Source organism: Stylophora pistillata, chromosome 4 (assembly GCF_964205215.1).
Source record: "Stylophora pistillata chromosome 4, jaStyPist1.2, whole genome shotgun sequence".
NCBI lineage: Eukaryota > Metazoa > Cnidaria > Anthozoa > Scleractinia > Pocilloporidae > Stylophora > Stylophora pistillata.
Genome location: NC_142522.1, coordinates 32,400,299 through 32,420,951, shown reverse-complemented (window position 1 = coordinate 32,420,951; position 20,653 = coordinate 32,400,299). Strand labels below are relative to the sequence as shown.

General features: G+C 36.2%; 2 protein-coding genes across 3 annotated transcripts in view; one reads left to right on the top strand and one right to left on the bottom strand.

Annotated features, from left to right (window-relative positions):
- Positions 1 to 11,926, bottom strand: part of LOC111324531 (kinesin-like protein KIF14) — a 21,024-nt gene extending 9,098 nt beyond the window's left edge. For both annotated transcript variants that reach the window (XR_002694268.2, XM_022928118.2), the window contains exons 1-22: positions 11,193 to 11,926; positions 8,942 to 9,173; positions 8,636 to 8,658; positions 8,405 to 8,486; positions 8,064 to 8,162; positions 7,749 to 7,801; positions 7,208 to 7,238; positions 6,297 to 6,404; positions 5,832 to 5,975; positions 5,057 to 5,178; positions 4,294 to 4,392; positions 3,723 to 3,796; positions 3,114 to 3,252; positions 2,531 to 2,594; positions 2,318 to 2,420; positions 1,805 to 1,874; positions 1,665 to 1,708; positions 1,244 to 1,302; positions 1,101 to 1,138; positions 710 to 844; positions 121 to 205; positions 1 to 39 (exon numbers count right to left, since the gene is read on the bottom strand). The exon at positions 1 to 39 is cut by the window's left edge and continues 36 nt beyond it. Coding sequence is in view for 1 of the 2 variants with exons in the window: in XM_022928118.2 (XP_022783853.2) it covers positions 1 to 39; positions 121 to 205; positions 710 to 844; positions 1,101 to 1,138; positions 1,244 to 1,302; positions 1,665 to 1,708; positions 1,805 to 1,874; positions 2,318 to 2,420; positions 2,531 to 2,594; positions 3,114 to 3,252; positions 3,723 to 3,796; positions 4,294 to 4,392; positions 5,057 to 5,178; positions 5,832 to 5,975; positions 6,297 to 6,404; positions 7,208 to 7,238; positions 7,749 to 7,801; positions 8,064 to 8,162; positions 8,405 to 8,486; positions 8,636 to 8,658; positions 8,942 to 9,173; positions 11,193 to 11,926 (2,577 nt within the window). In the remaining variant the exon portion in view is untranslated. The remainder of the gene's footprint in view (positions 40 to 120; positions 206 to 709; positions 845 to 1,100; positions 1,139 to 1,243; positions 1,303 to 1,664; positions 1,709 to 1,804; positions 1,875 to 2,317; positions 2,421 to 2,530; positions 2,595 to 3,113; positions 3,253 to 3,722; positions 3,797 to 4,293; positions 4,393 to 5,056; positions 5,179 to 5,831; positions 5,976 to 6,296; positions 6,405 to 7,207; positions 7,239 to 7,748; positions 7,802 to 8,063; positions 8,163 to 8,404; positions 8,487 to 8,635; positions 8,659 to 8,941; positions 9,174 to 11,192) is intronic.
- Positions 11,927 to 12,115: 189 nt separating this feature from the next.
- On the top strand, positions 12,116 to 19,737 carry LOC111324534 (mitochondrial thiamine pyrophosphate carrier). Its single transcript, XM_088757084.1, has 10 exons — positions 12,116 to 12,488; positions 12,836 to 12,915; positions 13,213 to 13,264; positions 13,342 to 13,417; positions 13,611 to 13,714; positions 13,882 to 13,951; positions 15,169 to 15,269; positions 16,087 to 16,203; positions 17,352 to 17,489; positions 18,783 to 19,737. Exons 1-10 carry the CDS (start codon positions 12,333 to 12,335, stop codon positions 18,882 to 18,884), a joined length of 996 nt encoding a protein of 331 aa, XP_088613210.1. The 5' UTR covers positions 12,116 to 12,332; the 3' UTR covers positions 18,885 to 19,737.
- The last annotated feature ends 916 nt before the right edge of the window (positions 19,738 to 20,653 follow it).

Sequence of the window (20,653 nt, the reverse complement as noted above, 5' to 3'; positions counted from 1 at the left end):
GATTTGCTTCTGCTCCGTCATTTCTTGCTGGGCAGCTTCCTGCTCGAAAACACAATCGACGCTTATTAAACTCTTGGATTTCCCACTCGTTCAGAGTTCCGCAATGATGATGATGATTACCTTTGCTTCCTGTATTCGAGCCACTATTTCCTCCTGGGCCTGAATTCTCGCTTCTTCTCTGGCTTCCTCGAGTTCCGCTTGCAGCCTGTGATAGGAAAGAAGAGTACTCATTAGAACAGCTGAAATGAATCTGGACTAGATTTTTTTTTGTTCATCAGACTGAAGAAGTATAAAACCATGCGCTATCACCATCAGTAAAATGTTTTACAGTTCATGCCCCCCCCCCCAAAAAAAATTTTCCCTTTTGATAGTCCTGATTACCTCAATGCACTGTTCATGACCGTGACGATTAACGCTGAACGTCATCAGGAATAAAAAACTCTTCAGCAGATCCCCCCACACCACATACAGCACTTTTCGAATGAGTATCGTATAATCGAACCCAAAGTAATCACATTGACCAGTCACGACAGAGAAAATACCATAAAGAATACCATACATGAACCAATGAGAAGCCAAAAACAAGCAAAATGCTTAAAACTCTGGAGAGATGAGTGATCAAGTCAAGACGTAACGAAAAATCAAAGCAGTACTGCATCAGTGTCAAAACTGAACTGATAGATTTCTCTAAACTGATCCACTAAGTCACCTTGCATTCTGTGCTTGAGCCAGTTCGTTCCTTGCAAACTCGAAGTCCTTTAAAACGGCGGCCTCTGGAGTGTTCCCTTCTGGAGCTTCAGATTTACTTATCTTTCTCTTTTTCACTTCTTTAGGATGATTTAATCTATAACAAAAGCGTAGTTATCAATTTTAGTTGGTAAAAGCGTTAACCTTTTGAGGAGCTGTAAAAAAAGACCTCTACCATAGACAGTCTTACTGCCACTGGACATAAATGCAGTGTTTTAATTGGCTTTCAGGCCATGGAATCTGTGCCCTTACACCATGGTGTTTGAGCTGGCGAAATCTTACAACTCCTCAGTCGTTTGTTTCCATCAATAAAAAAAAAAAAAGGAAGAAGGAAGTCTAGATATATTCAGTACCTGAAGAAGTGATCACCTCCAATAACCACACGATCAGCCTACGAACAAAAAGGAGACGATGAATAAAGATAGAGATTCAGCGGTAACTTCAAATTTACAGGAGACTGTTAAACACAAAGTAATTTACACTTCACGTCACTTACATGATGAAGGACTGTTTCTTCTATAATAAGCTGGCCGTTGACGTATGTTAGCGCATCTCCTACAACAAAAAGGAAACAAGCAATGCAATTAAAAGCTCTTCAGTTGATGCTCAAGCAGAAGCACAAACCTGACAAGCTCAAGGGACACAGATTACAGAGTCCTTGTTAAAATCAGTGCTTTAAAAGGGAAACAGAGGGAAAAAGCAAAAAGCAAAAGCGCACGGATTCTCTCTCTAAAGATATTTACCAGGATGTGCATTCGGACATCGACCAACGAAAATCATATTTCTACAGTTATATACCTAGAAGATCGCACTCAGTTTTCGTTCATTTAGCCCGCCGTTTCATGCGTAAAATAGTTATAAGAGAATTAAGCGGCGATTGGACACCCGATAGCGAAAAAAGAAACGATGTTATTTACCTATCGGTGAAACTGTAACCTTGTCCCCGTTATTTCGCAAGACACTGAAAGGAAGAACAAGCCCAAGTTATGTAAAATAACTCAAAGCAACATTATACAACAAACTGAAACAAAATTTCTTTGATTCAATAGCTACTGACCAGTGCGTTTCAGCAACAAGTGCACCGCTCAGTTTAATATCATGATCATTCTGACCAACCGTAGTCTCTCCTGTAGAGAGAAAGCAGAATTAATAAAGAGAAAAAACACTTAAATATATGGCTTGCAATCTAGGACTGGATTAGCCTTTCACACCCTTCTAGCATCTTAATTCTTCTCACAAAATAACCGCCCAATCAAACATTACGTTGTGAGAATAAAGGACACTATCGCCAACTATATGCTCTGGATTCTTAAACAAATTCTCTTTGTCTGTACCATAGAAATTTTTACAGAACAGTATGAAGAATACGCCTACTGAATACTGAGGTAAAGGTGTGGCATTTCTAAGACTTCGCCTAGATCGAGAAAGTTGCTTCGGGCGAACAGGGAAACAGACCGGACGACTTTAAAACTTTTTGCTTCAACCCTACATCTTTAAGGTCAGAAATAAAAGGCGACCAAACAAACAGTTACACCTTTGGTCTAAGAACGGAAGTTTCAGCGAGGCAAACCTTCTTTCAGCATATACAGTAACATTTCCGACAGCTGAGGATCTTCGTTCAAATTAACAAGGTTTGGTAACCGATTATCCACTTTAAAAGAGATGCCTGCTTTCTGTGACGAGAAACAGCAAAGAAAACGTAGTTTAACCAAGGTATAAGAAAAGTAAGGAAAAGCTTTCACGTACACGCAACTGTCTAGTAATACCGTGACGTTCATTGTACCTTGAGCTTTTCGGCTTCTTCCAGTTTCCTTTTTTCCGTTATCGCAAGTTTTTCTTGCCAGTTCCTTGAAAGAATAAAGTATAGGAAAAACAATTATCCAATACATCTCAGAGATATCCTGAAAAACTTTTATTATATGACTTAAGAAGTCACAAGCGTCAGTAAGAAGTTGAAAACATTTGAATCCGGAGATTTGGAGCTTAATCACGTAAACGATTTGTGAAAGTGTGGTCTTAATCTATGAACATGATTCCATACTTGTCAAGGAAGAGATACGGATGAACGGTACTGGAACAATACCGATCAAAAATCACCACATTCAGAAAATCATAGTTTGTTAAACTCGACACGAAAATCCAAGACAGATCGTTCAGTGCCTTTGGTGTTGTAGGATTAAAATATTTTTCTGCCACTTTCTTATTTTAAATTTTCTCTCTGGGACAAATCGGTATTTTTTTGCGATCAAAACGCGACAAGAGAAAAGAAACAAAGAAAAACAAAAAAGCAAACAACCCACTTCCAAGGATTTTCGATTTAAGTTAAAAAAAAGATAATAAAAAACTGTGCACATTGATTCACTTACCGAGTTGACTCAGCCAATAGGCGTTGTGTCTCCTTCAGCTTCTCTCTCAACGAAGCAACTTCAGCCAAGGCTCTGGCGCTTATCTGCTGGTTCCCTTCAACGTGAGACTGTTTTAATCTCTCGATCTCGGCTTTTAATTCTGGACAAATATGAAAGACATTAGTCTGTGTCTAAGGGAAAATAGCCACATGCAGTTCACACCATCTTCAACATCTTCCTTCAACTCTAAATCCTGGGAGAGGGGTGTAGGAGGAGGAGGGGGGGTTCAATGGAACCCCTTCCATCAGTTTGGACAAGGTATTAATTTGGTTCCATAATTTGCAATCAGCAGATGAATGCTTTTCGAGCCTTTCTCGGTTGTATCCAAAACATACATATACATATATATATCAAAATGTTTAGAGATAAAACTTAAAACAGGTTACCAGAAAGAACAGCTGCACCCCTGTATTAAACTGTACCTCTTTTGAATTTTCCTCCTGAAATATTGTAAGAATTTCTTTTTTCTGTGATCTATATCTTCGATCATGTTCCTTTGTTTACAAACACTTTGCAAAACCCCTGTTGTAATCACAAACATGTACCACTCACGTTTTTTTTTCAACTTACCTCTAATGATCTTCGCATTTGGATCCTCGTTAATGATTGCTCTGTTGACAATTGTACGCGCTCTCTGGGCATATTTAAAAAGAGTCAAGGACAGGAAGAACAGTATGATCCTAACAGGGAATGTCAAGAATTCTATGGCAATTATGGTAACCTTTAGAAACCAATCACCTGTGCCATCTGGATTACTGTAATGACATTATAAATACTACCATGAATAAATATTTAATTAAAATATAATAAACAAATCGTGGGTAAATTTCCTTACAGGGCACAGAGGTACCCTCTAAAATTTGCCTTGTCTGAAATATTTGGCTTCATAGCTCAGTTGATAGCAACACCCACCAAAAGGCAAAGAGCTGAAAAGGCACAGATCCAGTTTCATCAAAGCTTCTTTTTCAGGTTTTTCTCTTGGAAATTGCTATTATTGCAGCTATCATGTTGTAAGGACCAATTTTTCACAAGTGACAGGGATAAACAAATTTATCTCTTCAACTTAGAGAGCAAAGGATCACATCACAAAAAAATGACAAATTTCCAGGAATATCATTTTGCTTTCAATCAAAAAGGATATCTCAAAGTACTCAGTGATTCTCCAAATGAAGTGCTGGCAGGGCTGATATTAGCTATCATGGCTGTCTTTGAGTTTCCACCCAAACTGTCCTTCAGTAACCTTCAAAATAAATAAACCATGATGTTTGTCATCTTTTGTCATGCATGGGAAAAACTATTGCTCACTTTGAGAAGGCCGTGACTCTCATGGCAACAAGAATGTTAAGAAATAATTTCAATATATCAACAAAGTTGAAATGGTAAATTGGCCACCATTAAGAAACAAGTGCAGTGCTTGACACTAACTTTTGAACTTACTAGCCAAGTGGCTAGCAACATCTTAGACGTTACAACACTTTCAGTTCGTTTACTAGGCAAACTGGCTGGTGGAGATAAAAAACCCCTAGCCAAAACTGAATTTCTATTAGTCTGTGGGTGGTTGGCTACTGTTAGTGTCTAGCCTTTAAGTGCTTGACTGATGACAATCAATGTCCCAAATAATGAGTATCAGTAAGGTCAAACAACACTGTGTATCATATCGTATTGTACTCTAGCATCACAGTTAAAAATTAGTGCAATAATAACAACTTACAAAACCATGATTTTCATCATAACCATTATAGCATTGTTTCCTTTCCTTTTTTGGAATTAAAATAAGTAAAGCTACCAGAACTGCCAGAAAACTCCTTTCAAAAAGTAATTTAATGGATCTTAAGTTGATAAATTGTTTTTTGCTTTTATCTCTTGTACCCTCAAGACTACGTAAGACATTGACATATACTTACCAAGTAAGAGTGGAGTCTCTGTAAGGTATGTACATTTTCTTTTTGGACTGAGCTTCTCTGTCTGACAGTAGAGATATCACTTTACCAAGTGTATGTAAGGACTTGTTAATGCTGCCTCCTTCCTGGAATTAAAAACACACTCTTTAGTTTTGTTTCTCTTGCTTTTCTCACTTGCCTCACTGGGCGAGGCATTTCTTGATTTCACTTTGCTTTTCTTCAAATCCATAACTATCCTTTGAGAAATTTTGACAAGTTGTGATTTAGTTCTAACAAAAAATAGTAGAAACAGATTTCAATAAAAAAATCTCGTGGTTCTTTCGTCATAATTTGTTGAAAAAATTATTGTTTCCTAGCAAATGCATTTGTAATGTGCAAGGTATGACAAAAACTATCAGTCACATTTGAGTGGGAATAATTTGGATATATCAACAAAGTTGAAATGGTAAGTTGGCCACCGTAACGATTACAAAAGCTGATGTTTCAACGTTAGCCTTTCGTCGGAGTGAATAGCTTTTGGCTCCAACTATTCTCTATACTCCGCTATTCACTCTGATGAAGGGCTAATGCTCAAAACGTCAGCTTTTGTAATCATTACGGTGGCCAATTTACCATTTCAACTTTGTTGATATATTCAAATTATTTAGTAACCTCACTGACGCAGCCCCAAACAGTTTCTTTCGAAACTATCAGCCTTTATATATTTGAGTGAGGATGAACAACAAGGTAATTGATAATATGGGGCCTGTATTTTGGACAATTTTTGGATGTTAATTACCTTGAGTCTAAGTGCTGCAGTCTCAGCTGTCTTGACCACCTGGTCATTCAACACCTGACTTGCTCTCTCACTTCCAGCCAAGTCAATCAGATTTATTTTACTGGCTGTCGTCATCTGTGTTTCTGAATCTTCAAATATCTCAGTCTATGAGTAAAAAGGAGATGAATGAATTACTAGAGTGGAAAATAAATCAAGCATTCTCAAATAAACTTCTGGGGGAAGGAGCGTATCTATAGACAAATTATAGTTGAGCTTGGAAAAGTCTTGCCAAGACCAAAGGTACAATAAAGTAAATTTAAAGTTATTTCTGAAAAAGACCCGTGCTAACAAGGCAGTGGTATTTTGCCATTATAAAACTAGGGCAACAAAAATTCCTATAATTTATTTTATCAGTCAAAGGAATATGAAGATGAATGTCTCACTCAAGGATTACAGTATAAGGACAAATATTTTTGTTTGCCTTACCCTTGTCTGTGTCATGACCAGGGTGAAAACAGAGTGAGAACGACTGCTCTTGTCATTCATTCCTGTGGCGGCTGTTGCTCTAATACTATTTCCAACAGCTAGCCAAGACTGGGAAAAAAAAAAAAAAAAAAAAAAAAACAGAAATGAAACCAAAAAAAAGTGAGAAGTAAAAATAGCTCCAAGTACATCAATGCAGGCAGTCAACCTTAACTTCAGTCTCTCCGTCTCATAGAGACAAAATAACAATAGTTTAACATTGTGTGACCAGTTCAATAAACCTATGGAGCATTCCAAAGTGAGCTTAATTCTAAAATCAATTCCAATGAAAAATACTCAAGGGTCTGACAATTCCTATGATTTTCCTGCCAGCAGTTGAGAATTTGATGTCACATGCCTGCATAAGAGCATGATTTATTTTCAACCATGTGACTCAGCTGAAAGCATCTTTCTCCAATTCTCCATAATTTCCCACGAATTGACATTACCAGTAAGACATACAAGGTGACTTAAAAATATTAGTAACTGTTGCAAATCATAAGAAAATGTCTTATTACTAAATATTGAATGTCTCAAAATAAAGATTAGGTTTATTGTGGAATTAGCAGTCAGGGCTGGACACTAACGGTAGCCAAATAGCCACAGACCAGTAGAAATTCAGTTTTGACTAGTGTTTAATTTTTTTATTTCCAATGGCCAGTTTGGCTAGAGAACAAACTCAAATTTGTCATGACATCTAAGTTGTCACCAGCCACTTGGCTAGTAAGTTGAAAAGTCAGTGTCAAGCCCTGGCAGTGTAGACATTAAGTGACAAAGTCCTGATACAAACAATAACACTTTGTTACTTAATTCATATCAAAGGTATATCTGTTCAATTTTTTTTTTGAACACAGTTATTGAGTTTTCTTCCTCACCTCAACATCTGCATATGAACTTGCAGTGTACCTAAGGATGAATCCAAGATCATTGAGTAACAAGAAGAAGTAACTTGAAAACATGAAACTACTACATTGATTGGGAATACTGTGCAGTAAGGTTTGCACTACCAAGACCTCAAGCCAATATTCCATATTATTACACGACTCGGGCAGTCAGAGGGCCAATAACTAAAATCAACCAATCAAAATGCTCTATTGCTGGTCAATATTCTCTCAGTATTGGACCGGGCACTGTCCCAAATGGTCCTGAATGATACTGCACTTGTGTCCCTTTGAACTTCAGTCGTATAATAAATCTCTTATTAACCAAGCTTGCTCGGGACTGTACTGGAAGAAAATCGGCCCTCGGTCTTTTTTGTACAGACCGAGTGCAGCGATGTCCGTACTTTCAAGACCTCAGGCCGATATTCTCCCAGTACGGCCCTCGCACTTGGTTAATAAGATATAGGTACAGCCCTTACTCTTCGTTGTTAAGATGTTGATAGGTATAAAAATATGTTACATAAATGGTACTCACGTAGTCAGATCTTGAACAAATGGTCCCAATATTGGGTGCTCTCTGACCCTCAACTGCAGAAATGCACATGTAACAATGCAGTTGTAATTAATCCAAAGACCAAATGCATAAAAAGCCTTTGTTGAATTTATTTCCATACTGGTTTAATTCTTTTGTCAGTTTTCAATCTATACATCATCATTAGCATTAAAACTATTAATTCTGACAATTTTATAGACTCAATATTGCTATGCCCAAATGCTACTTTTAAAACCTACTGTACATGCTCATTTAGTAAAGTTCATTGATGTAAAATTCATGCTGTGCATAATTTACCTGAGCTCTTTTGCCATCTTTCTTTTTACTTGATGCCAACAAGTCATGAATCCTCTCATTATAGATTTCAAAGTAACTTATTTCCACTGTGAACTGCAGCTGTGTACATCAAGAAGAAGTGAAAAAATCTAATAGCTGTACAACTACCTATCTAACTTTTATCAAATTTATTAATAACTTTAACTTTAAGAAAGGAAGTACACTTAAATAAATTATATAAAAAAAAACAACAACTAGAAAACAAAAATGGGCATGGTCGCAACTTCAAGTTCCTAAACTGTGCCTACGAAATGTACAAATACCTCATTTTCTTTCTAAAAATAAAGAGGAAAGAGGTCTACCTCTTTCCAACATTTGATCCTTTCAAACAACTCTTCACAGAATCTTGGCAAAATGCCAATTTCATCTCCCTGTCCCATTACACTGTGAAAAATAAGAGATCAATTACATTCACAAGATTGGCAATTTTTTTTACATGTTTAACATACACATATCCATGTACTATATGTATAAGTAGCTAACAGCAAATTCATCAGGTGAAACATAAAATTGAGTTGATATTCTGGACTTACCTGTAAGACTTCCCTGATCCTGTCTGTAAGGAGGAAAGTATAAATGGCAAAATTAAATTCACTCAATGGCTTTCAAAGATCATAGCTATGGCAAATATTAAATCCCTACAGAGCAAATTGTTTCATCAGGTGACACGAAGAGTCACCTCAAAACAAGAGGAAGACTAGCAGTAAACAGTGAAAATGTTGCAGTTCAAAAATTGGAAGTGACTTTGTCATGAGGCAAATTAAAAATTTGTCTCCGTGGTTTGTACTGTAGAGAGAAATAACTGTGGATGCCAATCACACACATATGAGTTTAGATACCTGGCCATAGGCGAACAGACAGGTGTTATATCCCTCAAAAGCACTGTTGAGAAGAGGCTGTCCCATCAACTTATAAAGCTTCTCTTGATCAACATAGTTTGGGTCTTTAGGATCAAATGACCAAATAGAGTAATCATAATTAAATTGATATTCCATGCCAGCATCTGAAGTGATAACAGTCTCATGATCCTTCATAGAAATACACAGCTTCACATTTGGGTCTTTCTCTTCTCTATGGATTATTAAAAAAGAAAAATTATTACTGTGGGATAAGTACAGTTGAACCCCTATTATGTGGTCACCCACAGGGAATGGTGGGTTGACTGAATAATACAGGTTGACTGCTAAATATAGGTTCCCCATATTAGGGGTATTGTAAAAAAAAAAAAGAAAGAATGATAAACAATGCCAAACTATCCACAATTGAAAATTACAATGATTAAGGAGAAACAAATTAGGGATTTTGACAACTGACCGCTTAATACAGTGCTGCTTAATATAAGTGTGACTGTAGTTCATAAAACGTCAACTAGTTTTACAATGTATTATCTATTGCTCCAATCAGTTGATATGTTATGATTCAATAGGTCATGAATGTAAAGGTTCAGAAAGCTAATAAAAATCAACAAGAATAATGTACCTTAGTACATCTTTTTATAAATTAATGATGATTGCTCTTCCACTAAATCAATGAGCTTTTATTTTAGCCTGGTTATTGCTCATAAGGGAAACTTAAGGGGTTAAATGTTGTAGGCTTGATTAACAGCTGCTGTTAGGGAACCGGAGCCTCCTCTACTCCTGTCCAGTCTCTTCTCATGAAGAAACAAAAAAGATCAGACTCAAGAGAGCAGTGGAAATCAAGCCTAAGTCTGTTGCAACCCTTGAAATTTAGTTCAAGGATAAGAATTGTTAAAGATGAGAGAAAGTTTGTAACATGGCATCAAATATTGTGGTCACAGAACATGACTCTGATCTTTGTAAGCAAGCTGGCTTTCTTATATGAACATATTTTTTTAAAGAATGAGGTGTTGAGGCAATGATTCTGAAATTGAGTCACCTCATCAGGCAGGGCTTGTACAAATAAGACCTTAGAATGGTGTGTTATTATGAGGGATGAGTTTGAAATCAATTAACTGTGGTCCTGTTATACGAGCCGATCTTTCTGAAGACACGTTCATACATAAGGAGATTCATAAGATGAAAATCTTGCCATGTTATTTCTTGAAAGTCATTTGCAGCTCGTTGAGGAACCTTCAATATTGGGCAAGATCTTGGAAATGACAATGATAAGCACTTTCCATTTATGCGATATTCTCCCTGATACAATTGTGACAATGTTTTTTTGCTTCCTAACTAAAATAACTTTCGCTTCCTAATTAGTACACTCTCAGACAACATAGTGTAGACAAAAGTTAATTACATATTGCAATTTGTCGCGTCTCTGCTATGATTGACACCATCACTTTTTTTATGTTTACATGTAAAGATAAGAAAGAGAGTTATGTTACTCCTTCTGATGAATTTGTAAATTCCAAGAGCAACTCTTGAGTTGCATAGTTTGAATATTATATTGATCTCAAGCTGACTTAGGGGGAAAAGAACACTCGTGAGTAGATAGTAATCTATGAGACAAGAGAGCTAACTCAACCATTTTAAAACCTCTTGTACTGAACATGGGATTATCTTTAAGTCTTTTTAAAAAGGAACAATGGAGTTGATCACCCGAGATGGACACAAATGGATTAAAGAGTTTTTAATTAAGACGTCATTGAAAAAGAATGCAAATTGTGTAAACAAAACTACCGAAACGCTGGATTTCTTCGCTGCTTTACAGAACCCTTGATCCAGCTGTAATTAGGAAGTAGAAGGGAGCGACCGAAACTCTAAAGCGACTCGAACACGCTCGAAACAACATCCGGTCAAACTGAAGTCACACAAGAGGAGATTCAAATATGTGGACTCACACAATATTATAAAGTGTGTCTCATTGTTCCCTATAGTGTACATTGATCGAAGGAGGACCCCAAACTTTCGTCACCAAACAGCTTTTGCGCGAAAAAAATATCAATTTTTTAATCAGCTACTTCACTTGTCCGTAATTATGACAAATATCAAATGTGATATTGTAATACCTCACGCGCTCACGAAATACCAAACAAACAAATAACTTATCAATAGCGGATTGTTTCCCGCTCGAGTCAATTCTTATGGTTTATTCTTATCGCATTATCAATAAAAAGTATCACATTACCTTGGTAAGAAAGGTCGAACTCTCACTCCAACCCTTACACTCGAACCCTCCCCATCGCCACCAGCGGAAGACACTTGTTGCGGTGCTGTTGACATGGGTGGTTTTAAAGCCGGCGGAACACCGGAATCCATTTTGTCCTCAAAACCCTTTACTCCATCATTTCCTTTCAACAACCCCAACGTGGATTGCAGTTTGTTGATGATCAGAGAAGAATCGTCATACGGTTTAGTCGACGAAGGTTCACTCTCTGTATTTGTAATCAGGTGTTCTTCGATAAACTGCGGTGTCATCGGCAAAACACGCGCGATCTTTTTTTCCGAACCTGATGTCTCTTCTTTGACCTCGTTTCCTTCAATTGTCTGTGATTTGCTGGAAAACTTATCAATAACCTCAGCCACTACCGGCCTTACAGTTGCCTTCCGTGTTGCTCGCGGGGAGTTTAAGGGGGAGCTCGTGTTAGAACCACTCTCGCTTGAGGAAAGATCCTTCCTTCTCGAAATCAACTCTGTTGATGGTGCTTTCGAATTCATGATCGTGCCATTCTTTTGCTTCTGCTGTGAGGTGTAGTTTCTGTTCTTCATCACGTCAACGCGTGCAGAGTCCAAATTTGTTTTCTTGGAGATAACTTTTGACGATTTCGGCGTCGTAGTAACTATGCCATCAGAACTGGCCGCTCTGTTTAGAGGAATACTGGGGAGCGCGCGCTTCCCTCTTGCTTTGGTAGGAGTAGACATAGCTTACAGCACCAATAAAAAGTGCAAAACAAAAATCAGCAATTACTGACACACAACAACATAATCTGTCAGTTTCAAAATAACGACCGCAACCACGATGATCGGCTGATCGTCACGAAATTTAAATTCCATTGATTTTGAAAGATGATCCTTTGATCCTGCGAGAAAATAACCAATGAAATATCGAAAATTTGACATGTGACAAGTTTAAGATCCCGCGGGAATTCTTCTAGAACTCAATCTTTCTCGGTTCAACATGATCAAGATGGCGGAGGCAGTGGGGTGTGCGCTAGTGTAGGGTTTACCGGATTGCACAGCTATGAAACGATTGTTATTGTTTGCTGTGGTTTCCCTACCAATTATCAGCTGAGTCCAAATGTGATCAGAGCATGTATTCGCTGAGGAAATGGTTGGTTTTGATCCAGGTCGTAAAGAGAAGAAGATATCTTCAACCCAGTGTGGAGTATGTGGCTCTGTGTCTGGGCTAGTAACTCGTTTGGTGGTTCAACCCTTCGATGTCCTTAAAATACGATTTCAACTTCAGATTGAACCTACATCCAAGGTGATAAATTATTTCATGAAGGCTTTAAATGAGTTTCTCCAAGTTTTGTGTAAAGAAACCGGCTATATCAAAGATCTGAGCAAGCTTATCTTCCAGTGTTGCATCAGGCCATCAGGCCATCAGCCATCAGAATTGTTGAGTGCGGAAGCTTTTTTTTTTTCTTATTCAATTTTTTTTTTCGCAGTATGAATTAATGGCTTTGTTTGGATCGAAATAAATGAGAAAAGCAAGTTCTAATTTTCCTTAAAAAGAAGTAATTTATTTATCTGCCGTACGGTACATACAACTAACACTCCAAAATAAGTGAATAAAAGTTGAAACATAAATAATGTTTATCTCTGTGATAGAAAATAGCCACAGGTAAATACTCAGGAATATGGCAAGCATTCAAACTTATTTACAAAGAAGAAGGATTTACTTCGCTCTGGTAAGCAAATTATGTTTTCCCAAGATAAAATCTAGCTTGTGTTATAATATGTTGTGATTCAGTATTCTCCTCGGCTGAAGTCAAAATTTTCTGTATCAAACTTATCCTCATGCTTTCGTTTTACCCCTAAAACCGACTGAGGAAAAATATTATTTTGAACCGTTACATGGATGAAATTGAGTAGCATGTAGAGTTTTATAAGTTAGAGCTAGGTTTGAGAAGTAAGAACATACCAATACTTGTTGTATAACATGTATGAATTCATTAGTGAATGGTTATCTACTTTAATTGCAACAGGAAAGGTCATGTACCTGCTCAAGTTCTATCAGTGGTTTATGGATATTTTCAGGTTAGCTTTAATCGATATTCATAGAAAACAAATATTTTACTTGTAGATAAGAATGCTAAAAGTTTTTTTTAATCCAGTTCACAGCTTTTGAAGCCATTACAGAGGTTATGTGGAGGGTAAATCCTAGATGTACAGATCAAAAATGGAAACCAGGTTCATACAAATTAATGTTGTGCTCTTAATAATTTTAGAATTCTTCTTATGATAAAGGTATAATTCAGATCACATGATCTGCTTTTTTTTTTTTTTTTTTTTTTTTTTTTTCGTTCCAACTAACCTAATACAATGGTAAGCAAGCTTACACTGGTTTAATTGTAGGTATCTTTGTTTTTTCTCAATAATACAGTGACACATTTTGTATGTGGAGGGCTTGCTGGGTGCCTCTCATCAACAATAGCACAACCTTTAGATGTTTTGCGAACAAGACTTGTGGCACAAGGAGAACCTAAAGTAACATAAATATTTTCATTTTTTTAGAGTCTATTTCCTATTTGATTACATCTTCTAATTCATTTTCCCAATGGCAAACTACTTGCTGTTTGCTTGTTCGCCATTTTAACCACCTTTCTAATTATATCCTTTTTTTTCACCTTCTCATCAATGTAAATATACATTAGGTGTACAAGAATCTGGTTCAAGCTGCCAGTAAGATGTATGCTAAAGAGGGGATCAGATCATTCTATAAAGGTAAAAACTTCACAGGTTATATTGTGATTTATAACATAGCTTGTAAATTCATGCAATCAAATTCAATAGCGAGAGTGTGCTTCAATTTTCCATTGTGCACGCTGGTGACATCAGCAAACAAATGCCTCGCAAAAAATTTTTTTCTCACGAGTGACCTCAGCATATTTCATTAAAAAACAGGAAAAACTTCCGCAATAAAGTCAAACTAGACATGGCAACAGCGAACAAGCAGATGAAGATCTGCCTAAGTTTTCTTTGGGAATGGATTTTTTAACTCCCGAGAAAGAACCCAGAGAAAGGGAAAACAAAACAATCAATGGTTTCATCTCGTTTCGGAACTCTAACTTCATTTCCATGTATGAATTCACCTGTCAGTTTTGGACCAATCTGAGACAAGATCATTGAAGCATGGCAAAATACTTTTCCGAACAAAATAAAGAACACATTGAAGCATAGGAGAGGGAATTTCTGCCCTTTATACATAAACTACAGTGTTGAAAATGTTATAAAACAATTGATTCATACGTCAGCTGTGCATTCATCGAGATATGAAGCACTTGGGAAGTTTGGAGAGCACTCAAGAAGCTAGAGTTGCTCTCGGCTACGCCCCGAGCAACTCTTGTGCATCTTTTGTGCTCTCCAAACTTCCCGCGTGTTTCATATCTCGATGAATGCTTGCTGACGTATGAACCAATTGTTAAATATATGAATTGATGTAATACTCGCCATGTAAACAACACTTTTAGTTAAGGTATCCTGTATTTAGATCAAGGACAAGGATTTTCCTTGTATTGTCTATATTCATATTATCCGATATTATCATGTTACTATAATTATAATGGTACTAATCTTGTAATTTCTCTTCCCATCTATTCTATTACAAAGCCATTTCAGTACAAATTCTCCTATAAAAATGTATACATTATGGGCTTTTTCTAAGATTTAAAACACAGTTCCTCCTACTCATTAACACCTACAGTATTTCTTTGTTAATTTTTGGGAATTTTTGCTCAGAAAAAGGAAGGAACTCTGGAAAATTTTTTGAAATCTTATCACCCATTCACTTCATGGTGTACTGAATTATAAGGATAGTTTATCCAATGATAACTCTTGGAGACAAAATGTTTGACTATTGTCAGTCAGAATATTTTGCATGACAAATGCCAAAAAATTGTTTTCATCATAGAATTACCAACACTTTCTCTTTGTCTTTTCAGGGCTTGCTCCTACTCTAGTGCAGATTTTCCCTCATGCTGGGCTCCAGTTTGGCTTTTATTCATTTTTTAAGACCCTTTGGGAAATTTCATTTAGGATTAAGGTATGCTGGTATTACTGTTACAGATTAGAAGTGTATGGATATTCAGCAGTCAAATGTTACATGCCCTCATTTTGGGGAAAATGGCTTGGTGACAATTGTTTATGGAGTAAACAAGATGATATTTTTGTTGTTTTTCTGAGTCTATCAGGTCTTGTCTATAAGTTTGCATTTTAAATTCCAGTTGCAGTTGTTACACATAATTCAATCAAAAAGGGGAGAGGCAGGTATTGAAAAAAAAGTTTGGGATGCTCTTTGTTGTCATGCAGCCACCTTTCAGTTTTTCTCAGTGATTTTTCTCTTTCATTCCCAAAATCTCATCATGGTAACTTGTCTTATTTTCTGCCATACAATTCTTATGATGTTAGTTTGGAGAATTTGGTATTGGATCAGCTAATAATCCATTAATTGATATTTTCTCCATTCTCATCCTTATCTCTTGTCTGCTTGATGTTGTCTTGATATTGTGAGGAAAAATTCTGTCTTGGTCAATCATGGGAACTTAAGTGTTATGAGCCAAGAGTCTGCTTGATGAGAAAAAAGCATGTTTTATTATTAATTGATCATCAGACAATTTATCTATCCAAATCTGTATCTAATATTTTGGTCTATGTTTCTTTCTTGGAAACTTCAGGTGAAAAATAAATTAATTTACTTTGCAAAAGTATCATGATTAATGTGAGTATACTGTAACAGTAACCCTCAACACAATCCAACAGAAAGTTATTACTCTCATGCTAAGTGTCTGAACTAACAATTGTTCCACTTGGAATACAGCTCATTACTTTTTCTAAGATGTAAAATATTTATTTTATCATAGAGACAAGATCCTTACAAAGCAGCAGGGGTTGATGAAAGTCTTGTTTGTGGAGCACTAGCAGGAGTTTTTAGCAAAGGGGTTATTTATCCTCTAGATATGGTGAAGAAAAGGCTGCAGGTGTGTTGTTTTAACTAGTCAAACATAGTCAATGTTAGAACTTAATAGAACTCTGGGTAACTCTATTTGAATGTTAATTTGGTCTAAACAATGGAGTACAGGTTGTCTCAGGATTTTCTTTACCCCTCACTTGATTATTAATAGAACTTAATAGAACTCTGGGTAACTCCGTTTGAATGTTAATTTGGTTTAATCAACTCCTTTATTCATTTCTGTTTAACTCTTGCCTGGGACTTGTTGGAATGTTGGGTACAGTGTTTGTTTGCCATTAAACCGAAACCTTCATTACAAATGGGGTCTAACTGCTTATAAAAACTGTATGATGCCACTGCTAGGTAAGTCTAACCTGAATACTGATTGTAACTTGAAGAACTTGCCTCTTTGATAGTCAGAATCCTCATCCCAATACAAGTTATCTCAGGATTTTCTTTACACCTCACTCAATGATTTGTAAAATTTAAATTCCTATAACTCCCATAGCATGTTTTCTAATGAACAATTATTCACTAAAGTGGAGGTGATTAATGGTGGATATTTATCTTGCCTTTTGTGGCATGGTAAATATCCACCACTCTCACTGACACTGAGGTGAATAGTTGTTTTACTATATACCACACAGAGACCAAAAGATTACTTTATTTCGTTCAATTTGCCAAAAATGGACAGAAATGAAACTTCATGTGTGATTTTGTTTCTCTGGCTGCTCAGAGGTACTTGCTATTCACTTCCAAATTAGCCAATCAGCACATGCCAAAAGTACCTCTATATACCAGTACTAATACACTTCATTATTGACTGATATTATTTTATATGATACAAAGCATTTATATATGATAACTTGTATTGAGATTTCATTTACTGACATGTATTTCAAAGTTAACTGTTTTTAATTACTTCATTTGATCTTGTGTTATTTTGAATTCTTATTCTGTCATTTGGTTTAAAATGACAAAACCTCATCTTACAAACTTTATCTTTCACAAACCTTGGCTTTTGTGTTGACAGAAAAAAATGATTGGTTGATTTTAGATATTTGTACTTCTACCTCCTAGCTGATACAAATTTCTCTCTTGTTAAATTTTTGTTTAATAATCTTGATTTTTGCTCAGGTTGTTGTTGTTGTTTTTTTTTTTATTCTAATGCCAAAGGTTCAAGGATTTCAGGATGCCAGGGAGATATTTGGAAGAGTTCAGAAATATAATGGCATGTTAGACTGCTTTAGAATTATCCTTAGAGAAGAGGGTGCTTTTGGCTTTTTCAAAGGACTGGCCCCAAGTACACTTAAGGTGAGTAGGGTGCAGCCATTATTTGTTACTTAATGCATTGTCATCAAGTGATGTATGGCAAAACAGGAGTTACTTTAGGATCACTGCTCACAACGCTAAATGTTTGGGTTCTTATTAAGAATCTCATCCCAGCCTCACATCACTTTGCTTAAAACCCTTAAAGAATCTTACCATAGTTACCATGATCAAGGATGCATGCACTTTTATGTAGCAGTTCTCTTATCTTCAGCAATATTTAGATACTACTAGACAAAGTTCCTTTGTATTGAAAAGAATTCAGAGAGGCAGTGACCTAATACAGGGTTCCCACACTCCCTGAAAGTCATGGAAAATCCTTGAAGTTAATTTTTTGTCTTCAAGGACTTGAAAACCCTTGAATTTAGACTCGGGTCTTTGAAAATTTCTGCGAAGTCCTTGAAAATAAGTGCAGATGAATCAAAGTCAAAGTTTTCTTTTGTTTCTGGTGTTGAAAGTGTAAGTTTCTAGCACAAATCATGAAAACGAGTTTTCCTTTCAAATCCTGCATCCGATTATGACATTTGACATGTGATTTTTATATATTTTGTACCTTACAAAGACATGAGTGTATCTTTATTTGTTACTTTTAACAATAAATAACAATGTTTTTTATTTCTATTGGCTCCTATTTAATGCAAAAGCTCCTTAAATTTGAGAGACAAGGTCTTGAAAATGACTTAAAAAGTCCTTGAAAATCCTTGAATTGGGTTCGTGAAAAAGTGCAAGAACCCTGCTAATGGTTAGACCACTGAAATGGAAATGTCCAGGTTAAAGCCCTGGGGGGGGGGGGAAGGTCATTGTTTTGTGTCAGTGGGTGGGACACTTCACTCTTCAGTGCCTCTCTCCACCCAGGAGAATAATTGGGTTGCAGTAAATTAACACCAAAGCCTGTGGAAATGCTGAAGGGTAACTTGGGGTGGAGTAGCGTACCATCAGGTTAAGTAGCAGTACTACCATTTGCTGCTTCATGCTAAGCAAACCAGAACTAAGTCTTTTACCCTTAGCCTAATGGTGACCAGCATCTAATCTCTCTCCACAATATCACCCCTGAGTCAAACATTAAGGTCGTGAGAATAACAGAAATGATCACTAACTAAAGACCCTCTTGATTGTTAAAGAAATTCTCCTTGTCGGCGTCTTAGGAAATTATAGAGAACAGTATGGAGAATATGCAATTTGTGTTGGGGTGTAAAGGGTTAACTCAAGCCAGATAGGGCACTTGGTTCTCAGGCCAACTTTAATTCATAACAAAATAACTTGTTTGTCCTATTTCAGGCTGGTTTGTCTGTGGCAATCATTTTCTGTACATATGAACAATGCATCGTGCTTGTGAGAGAATATTTACATGATGACAATACACCAGAATTAACCAGATGACAAGTATTAATAGTGACAAAAATACTAGACTGAATGCTCTCCTTCAAGAGAAACATGAATCGAAATTTAGATTAACTTGACAGTTTAATTGCCTACCAACATAATATTACACAGAGGCTGAAATGCTTATTTACTATTTTGCAGAATATATATTAAATGATATCAATATGATATCAATACTGTTTAAATCCAGTTTGGATTCAGTTTTAGTATACATTTTAAAACTGGTTTTATTTACTATTGGAAAACTGATTTAATTACTGTCAGGATCGTATGCGTTGTATGTAACAATTTATGTAAAGGTGGAAAGCAACTAAGATAACATTTTCAATTTATCTGCTAAGGAGAGGCCTTTGTTTGCTATATTTATGTTATCAGAAAATCATACCCTCTAAACTATAGAAAGAAAACAAAAAACAGCATAATTGGTGAATTTCATTCTTTATAATAGAATTGGATTTTGGGGAAGAAAAAAGTTGCAAGAATAATATATAAACTATACACCGAATCGAAATATGGTGTCCAATTTGAATTGCCATAATGATTGTTGTAGACTTACTAGCCTCTCACACATGTGATAATCCTTTTATGTTTCCATGTGAAGACGAGGCTAGGAAGTCCAGAACAATGGTAATTCAAATTGGATGCCATATTTCGATTCAGTGAATTGTTGTTAAAACAATTATACAGGAAGCTGTGGTTATTTTTTCTGATACATGTGAAAATAATCTTACTTTACAAATAACAAGATAACTATTATTTTTTTCAATATACCACTAGGTACATTTTTAGAAAAGGACAACCAAATCTTGTCAATGGACACAGTGTGAATAAAAATATTCCTTACAAGTTACATTATAGTTTGTTTCTTAATTTTACATGATTTTCAAATCGTGTTACTCATAATTTTACACACTGATAATCACACAGATGTCAGGTGGTCATTTTACTTTTGGTGACAATGCTTTCATGCTAAAAAAAGATAGCCTCTTTTCAGCAGTCAGTTTGAGACGAGGAGCAAAACAACCTGGCAAGCAAGAAAGAAACCAAGAAGGACTAATGAATGGAAGAGAGAGATATTGCCCCTCTTTAGCCTTTGTGTAGCCATACTCTCACCCTGAGGAGAAATGTTTCTAGCCCCTCTGCATCCTTCGCCCTCCTTTATCCTTCCTTTCCAGACCCCCTTCCAAGTTTTATTCATTTGTTTTTTTCTCATTCCCACTTTCTGATAGCCTGGCATATGCTTAGAAAATGTCAATAATGATTGAGATTTTTATGAATGCACATAGTATTGGTGAAACCATTTTATTTTTGTGTGTGTTTGTGTTTTGATCATATTTATACCCCATTCACACCAAAGCCTAAACATGCTTTAAAGCTGTTTTGTTAAACATCGTTTAACACAACAGCTCCATAGAAGCTGCTCAAATCAATATTTGGTTGACTTCAAATGTGGCACATTGAAAATACATTTTAGCAATTGCTTGAATCTTGTGGAAAATTTAGTTTTTCAGTTCTCTGCTTCTGATTTTTATTCAGTTAAACCTGGTTTAACTAAACAAGTTTTCTGGTGTGAATGGGGTATTAGACAACCCTTGGCAGAGATCTAAGAACATGCTCAGTTCATTTTCCTTAGCACTGGTTCTCTAATTTGTGTTCTGAGTACTATGGTCTGTGCAAGTTTGATTGGTTAACCCTTTTATCAACAAGATTTACATGTCTATACACCACACCCTCTACCATACATTACCTCAAATTTTAGCTTGAGT